The sequence below is a fragment of the Anabrus simplex genome, chromosome 2 (assembly GCF_040414725.1).
Source record: "Anabrus simplex isolate iqAnaSimp1 chromosome 2, ASM4041472v1, whole genome shotgun sequence".
In the NCBI taxonomy this organism is placed as follows: Eukaryota; Metazoa; Arthropoda; class Insecta; order Orthoptera; family Tettigoniidae; genus Anabrus; species Anabrus simplex.
Genome location: NC_090266.1, coordinates 598948478 through 598956252, shown reverse-complemented (window position 1 = coordinate 598956252; position 7775 = coordinate 598948478). Strand labels below are relative to the sequence as shown.

At 38.8% G+C, this 7775-nt stretch overlaps 1 protein-coding gene across 1 annotated transcript; it reads right to left on the bottom strand.

The window, feature by feature from the left end:
• Nucleotides 1–3308: 3308 nt before the first annotated feature.
• Nucleotides 3309–3987, bottom strand: LOC137498370 (uncharacterized). The gene is made up of 3 exons (XM_068225822.1): nt 3902–3987; nt 3611–3800; nt 3309–3519 (listed from the first exon to the last, which is right to left on the bottom strand). The coding sequence occupies exons 1-3, from the start codon at nt 3922–3924 to the stop codon at nt 3313–3315; spliced, it is 420 nt and encodes a 139-aa protein (XP_068081923.1). The 5' UTR covers nt 3925–3987; the 3' UTR covers nt 3309–3312.
• Nucleotides 3988–7775: the final 3788 nt, after the last annotated feature.

Sequence of the window (7775 nt, the reverse complement as noted above, 5' to 3'; positions counted from 1 at the left end):
ACTATGTATCTGTAGAGCCTATATACGACTTTTTACAATTACTTCTAAAGTGAATTTCAGCTGTGTGACAACGCTGAAAAGACTATGGACTTAGAGATTGGCATTCCTGAAGAGGGTTTTCTACACTTTCCCATTTTCACACATTGATTCAAGAGTCTGTATTGACTTGTGACATAACCACTGTATTCTTCCGAAAACCACTGATAGGGACAGGTTTGGTTGTGATCCACCGAAAACAAATTATAATGACCGGTTAGGTAGTGATCCATCGAAAACCACTGATTGTCGCAGGGTTAGGTTAGGTTTGACAGGATTTGTAATTGAGCGACTGTTGTCATTGAAAAAACTGTCGTGACGACTGAAGGCAATAAACATAAAACTGAATCCATTGGTCTACAAAGTTTTCATTCAGTAGATACGCTAGGAACTGGCGAACCAAAACCGTACATACAAAGTTTACAGGAATCAACAAAACAGGATATTAATTCGTGGTACTCATTGTTCTTTAAAGAGAAGAAATATCCTGTCAACAATAGCTGCAGTGAACATGCTTTTTCACTATTATTGTCTGGCCCCATGGCTAAATGGTTAGCGTGCTGGCCTTTGGTCACAGGGTGTGGGTTTGATTCTCGACAGGGTGGGGAATTTGAACCACCGTTGGTTAATTTCTCTGGCACGGGGGCTGGGTGTATGTCGTCTTCATCAACATTTCACTATTATTGTGTAAAATAGAAACTTACTAGTTTTGACAAGTACAGTATGTTCAACAGCGACTCCTGAATGATGACGCGCAGGATGTCCAACCTCACTAATCTATGTTCCAGACTATTTCTACTTAAAAGATTGTATTTGTCCTTTAATGTGATTTTGCAATTTTTGCTGAATATTTATGTGGCTGAAATGAAGGTGGATAAGCTACATGGTCTCCTTTATATAGGAAGAATGTATCGTGGAAATTAACTCAATTTCGGTTTCATGTACATTACAGTTTCTCTAAGATATATTGATAGTAATTCAGTCATGTACGACGACGATGTATTTCATGGTAAAGACAGCTGCCTCTGTGGATCAGTGGTAGAGTGACGGCCTCCGAATCCCAATATAGCGGGTTCAAACCCGGCAGAGGTAGTCGGATTTTTGAAGGGCAGAAAAAAGTCCATTCGACACTTCATGTCGTACGATGTCGGCATGTAAAAGATCTCTGGTGACGCATTTGGTGTTTACCCGACAAAATTCATTAAATCTCAGCCACAGACGCCCAAGAGAGTTTCGGTTTACTCGGTCTGCCATCTAGTGGGCCTAGAGTATAACGGAACGTCAAAATTGACGAGCAGACAGCCAGATGGCGTCAACTTGAAATGTCTGCACATGGTAGCTGAGGCCATACGATTATTATTATTATTATTATTATTGTTATTATGGTAAAGACAAATTACTTTGCAATGCTATCTATCTTAATGGTAATGTACTATGTACCTCTACTATTGTAGGCTACTGAGTGCTTGATTCGAAGCAGTGTATCGATTCATTCAGTGTCCGAGTGAATCGATTCACAGGAACGGCAAGCTCATGGCACACAAATCATGCACAATCACGGCTCAGTGAGCCACACGACACACACGGCTCCTTATAGGCACACTGGACACTGGCGGGGAGTCGAGCTTTCGCTGCAGTGAGCCACAGTGAATCATGGCACACTGAAAGAATCGTACGCAGTCATGGATCAGTGAGACACAACACACACATGGTTCATTATCGGTACACTGGACATTGGCGGGGAGCCGAACTTCCTCTGAAGCAATACATACAGAGTCATGGTACACTGAAAAAATCGTATGCTATAATGGACTCTCGAGCTCAGCTCATTTGAAAATAATACCTATTCGCATCCACTGTCCTCTTCTTACAGGGAGTTTTAAACAATACATGGATTTATTTGCAGTGTTAAAAAGATAGAACACAATTCCAAAGTACCTAGGTTGTAAGTAGGTAGTCAATTAGGTTATTCTAATTACTGTATTAGTTTAATCAATCAGTATCTTTATAACTAGTTGATGTTCGACAATTACTTAAACTCAGCTCTCTAGCCTCCACACCTGGCTGAGTGGCTCAAACGGTCGAGGCGCTGGCCTTCTGAACCCAACTTGGCAGGGCCGAGCTCAGTGCGGTGGTATTTGAAGGTGCTCAGCCTCATGTCAGTAGATTTACTGACACATAAAAGAGCTCCTGCAGGACTAAATTCCAGCACCTCGACGTCTCAAAAAAAAACCTAAAAGTTGATAGTGGGACATAAAGCCAATAACATTATTATTTAGCCTACCCTATGACTATGAGTCATGCTCATGACCACTCGAAATTGTCTGTTTTATATTTGGAAGAACCACTCGGTATTCTCTTAGTTTGTATGTCGCATCATTGCACAATACTTCAATAATCGAATCACGAGGTTACCGATGTACGTGGACAGTGAGTATGTAAGTAGACTGATGCAATAGATTAAATAAATGATGTTTAATCAGAAAACCAGTGGGCTACTGTACATCTCCTGTAGCCTATACAAAATATGACGATTTTAAAAAAGCCTCTGCTGATAGAAAAAGACATTTTCAAAGATGACCGAGTTAGCTGGCCGTGCGTTTAGGGTCGCGTAGCTATGAGCTTGCATTCGGGGAATGGTGGGTTCAAATTCTACCGTCGGCAGCCGTTAAAATGGTTTTCGGTGGTTTCCCATTTTCACACCAGACACATGCTTGTGCTGTACCTTAATTAAGACCACGGCCGCTTCCTTCCCACTTCTAGCCCTTTCCTATCTCTTCTATCCTCTTTGTCGCCATAAGACCTATCTGTGTTGGTGCGACGTAAAGCAAATTGATTTATATTTAATATGTGGGCTACTTATTGTGTACACAGGTATTTTTATATGTAATTCTCTCTATATATATACAGTATACGTGAGTTGTGACTTTCAGAGAACTGTGGAAAACCATTAGATAGTGTATAAAATTTAAGTTATGTCAGTATTTTAACAGGCGTACAATGTTTACATCGTGTATTGGTGACAGAGTGCTGTCTCCCTCTCTCTCTCCCCCCCCCTTGCCCGCTCCTCATCACATTGCGCCACAGCAGTTCTAGATAATTCCACTCCGATTGGACACTGATCCCCACCTGCACATCTATACCGCCCTGTAACTTGTAGATACACAATTCCCACAATTTTGAAATGTAACTTCGTTATATCAGAAAGGACGGGGCAATCAGAAATGTATTATTTCCCAGCAAAGTTATAACATTCTTAATCTCATGGAATGGCTCTTACAATGGTACAGCTAACTCCTCGGCTTCTCTTCTTTCTTCTTCTTCTTCTTCTTCTTCATCTTCATCTTCCTCCTCCGATTCACTGCTTCCATGATGAATGACTAGTTCCTCCACTTCAGGAAGACCTCTCACCTCATTATTGTAGAACTCGACAATCTTCTTCTCAGTGTGTTTTACTTCATTTCTCCACATCTCTGCTGTCACCTATAAGATATATTGAAGTATCACAACCTGACAAATATATTATAAACTCCACTTGCATATATCCAATAAATAACATTTCCACTTGGCCTACCTGATCAAGAGATTCTTTCCACACAGCTGTAGCTCTGTCCAATCCGTGACCAGGTCTTGAAGCCACTGTTTTGTTATAATACTGTTTTGCCACAGACCATACAAATTCGATGGCATTGAAAAATGAGTGGTATGGAGGAAGTCGTAAGACAGTATGGCCTTCACTGTGCAGCATCTCGTCAACAATGTACCTGGTTTTAAAGAAACAGAGAAATATTGTTATGCATACATGAAAGTCAAATACATGAGTGTAAACAACATTATCTAAACTTATGTTTACGTGCTTCTGTACCTCTTTAAGTGACTTCGATTCATATTACACAACCTTTGCAGCTCATCTTTTGTGGCATTTTCTGGTGGAGAAACTCCATTCTGCCTTAACCATGACTGTAAATTAAAGGAAAAATAAAAATTAATTTCTGTAACATCATTAAACATCATTCAGTAGAAGGAAATATTCAATTAAGTATAATTACCACTAATTGATCCTTCCTCCATTTCGTTGTTGGTTGATGCTCAACAAGCTTACAGTGATATGGTGCATTATCCATTACAATAACACAGGGTCCTATATTTCTTAATCCTACGATTAATTGCGTCTTCACCCACATCTGAAATTTCTCGCTGTTCATAGCACCATGGTAATCCTGATTTCTCTTCAAGTTTGTAGCAAATATCAAATCAGCACCTGTAAGAATTTTAAGTTTTAGTATGAAGTTATTTGTTCTAAAAAAAGTATAGGCCTATTAATAAAAAATGTGATTTCTGTTGAATGATACAAAAAGCTGTCTGATTTTAAGTAAAACCAACTACTGTGTAGCAAAGTCACCTGATGATGAAGTCAATTAATTACTACTTACACTACTTTATCGTAACATCTCTCATGAATGTATCTCCATTAGTAGGCCTATATCTGGATTAGAAGTCCACGATCACTTGCATAAAAGATATAAGTATAAACACCCATTTCAATACCTTAGAACAAATGTAATTGCTGCGAACACTGAACCTATATCAGGCAGTAAGAAATAAGAAGCTTGGAAGGTGTTCAACAGTCAGGTATCAAGCACTGATTCAGGTGGAGATTGTCGAATGCAGAATAAACATAATAAATAGGCCTACAATACAAGTAATTTACTGATACAAATATCCAGTAATATTATATGAAAATACACTGAGTAAGTTTTGATTGAAATACCTCTCTAAGGTTAATCATTGGCCTAAAGTGAATACCTGCAAGTCTTTTTAATAACAGTGGAGAAGTCAAAATCAAAAACCACGTACAGAGCTCAATGAGCGGTAAGTTATAATGCCACTTCCGACCTAGTGCCAGTCAATTTCAATCAATCAGTCACCACTGATCTGCACTTAGGACAGAAGATGTAGTTTCAGGGATAGGCCTAGTATTTTCTTCAATAATTGCAAAGAATTTGGAAATTTATTGAACATCTCCCTTGGTAAATTATTCCAATCCCTAACTCCCTTCTTAAAAAAAACAAATATTTGCCCCACTTTTCATCAACTTTAGCACTGTACTGTGATCTTACCTACTTTTAAAATACCACTGAAACGTATTCGTCTACCAATGTCATTCCACACCACCTATCCACCGACAGCTTGGAATATACCACTTAGTCCAGCAACTTGTCTCCTTTCACCCAAGTCTTCCCAGCCCAAACCCGACAAAATTTTTGTAACGCTACTCTTTTGTCAGAAATCACCCACAACAAATCGTGCTTCTGTCTTTTGAACTTTTCCAATTCTCAAACCAAGTAATCCCAGTGAGGGTCTCATACACAGGAACTGTACTTAAGTTGGGGTCTTATCAGAGACTTATGTGCCCCCCCTGCATCCGTACTACAAACCCTAAATACCCTCATAACTATGTAAAGAGAGATCACCTCACTACAATAAAATGAAGTAAAATAAATTAAGAACATACCAGGTACAAAGCCATCCTTCGTTCCAGCATGAACAATAACCAGTCTTCCTCCCTCAGACACAGGTCGACGAATTACTCCTTGAACATCATGTCCAGATTTGTGTGGTTTATTCCAGGAGTATGTGGGTGACCCTGAAAGACAAATGCACAATTGAAACCAAAGACACCTGATGAAGATAAATTATTCCAAGATTTTTTAAATATAAAATGTAATATATAACATATATATTCACCATTCATAAAAATCCAAGTCTCATCCAAGAAAACAACAGGTTTTGGTTTCTCACTGTCCTTATTACGCATGTATTCCCTCAGAAAACAAGATCTCTTAAAACAAATGTCTTCATTTTCTCTAACATACGCATAGGGATCACCTTTACTCCACACAAACCCAATGGCCTTCAAAATTCTTCTTAATGATGTTTCGGAGCCCTTGTACAAATAAGTGTCATAATTTGCTTTCATGTGGTCGAAAACCTTTCTTACAGTTACGACTTCTCCTGTGGGAAGAAAAAAGAGAGTTACAAGGGACTCAAAAGAGCTGTATGACAATACATGCACAAAACATTTCTGGGAGCTTATCTCACCTGCGTGCCAATTTCTATAAATAATGTTGCAATAGATTCCTTATGAAGTCACCTTACCTTTATGTAATTTATCATAAATAAACCTTGCTATCGCTTCCTTAGAAAAACTGTCTATGCCGGTCACTGGATGTTCACGCTTTCGGCGTTTACCTGGTGTAGAAAATTCAACTCCCTTCTTGAAATTTCCTATTACTTTTCGGACTAAACCGAAACTACACTGTAAGAATACACACACAGAAATATATTACATACACATATACCATAAGTCAACATGAATACACAAAGGTTAAGTCTACGAACCGTATCGAAGTCGACACAAGACATGGTACCGGTATAGGCCTAGGCCTACATGATCAGGTTAGGTTAGGTTAGGTTCAGAATGAAATACTGCTCCTTTTCAACTGATTGTCATTATGCCAGAAACTTATCATAGAAACAAGATAAAAACGAACACTTACCCCAGTTAATAATGAAACTCTTGCCATTAGCTTCGTATCACTACGACTGATACCTTCTTCGTCGTCTTCCTGTTTCAATTGCTCGTAGCAATGTACAAGCATTTCTTGACCTGAAGCTTGTAAAGGACGTAACCTTGGTTTCCTTTTCGGAGGAGTTTTTGCAGATTTTTCTTCCTTCTTAGACATCCCAATCGAATTCTGTTCGTATAAGTATGGGACGAAATAGGAACGTAATTAATAAAATGATGTGCTCATCATTTCACACAAACTATGTTATTAAATGCATTATCCGAACATGCCACAATTCTACTTACCTGGTATTAGCCAAATAGATTTACAATCCCACAGAAAAAGAAAATATGCTTTAAATATTCTCGCAAATGTATCGCTAGTGACTTTAGAGGCAATGCGGTGGCAACACACAATTCACGCTAGAACAGTGACTGAACGTTGCCAACGTGCCAGATTAACGGTAACAGTAAGACGTCGTATCGGCAAGTAGGGTCCCTAAACTGTATGGTTACCGACACTGAAAAAGACCCAACAGCAAGAAAAGTCACTATAAACCAATACCTTAATATTACAGGGGAGAAAGGGTAAGGTTGCACCCTTAGTGTACGTCCTTACACGGAGAGGACTAGTAATAGCCACGTAACGAAATACCCCAGAAAGTAAATATCGCCGCCCGATGCTCTTCTTTTCTCTATTTTGTAATGGCTGATCACTGCTGCCAACCTGCCTGGTTACATATTAAAATCACCAGACATAACCAAACAAACTAACCTCAATGTAAACATCGATAATAAATGTTTCCCTACCCTAGTAAATGATAAAAGTTAAGATGAAATAAATCAAGATATTCATAATTAAGTCGGTTTCCACGCTCAATGAGAAATTTAGGAAATAAACACCCTTTCTCACTCAAATTAATGTTACATATATCTGTCTTTATTTTGATATGCAGTAGGCGTACTATAACCATATTCTTGAAAATAGGGGCGTGTTAAACGATGCAATTTGTTTAATAAGTCTTTGCAGTGTGATTTTCTAAAGTCCAATGACTTCCCTTTCTTTTGCGCGAACATTTCCTTCTCTCTTCAATACCGGTAACCCGTAGCCTAAGGAGAGAGATTGGGCATATTTTCAGCCTGCAGGCTGGTTATATCTTCACGGTTATCA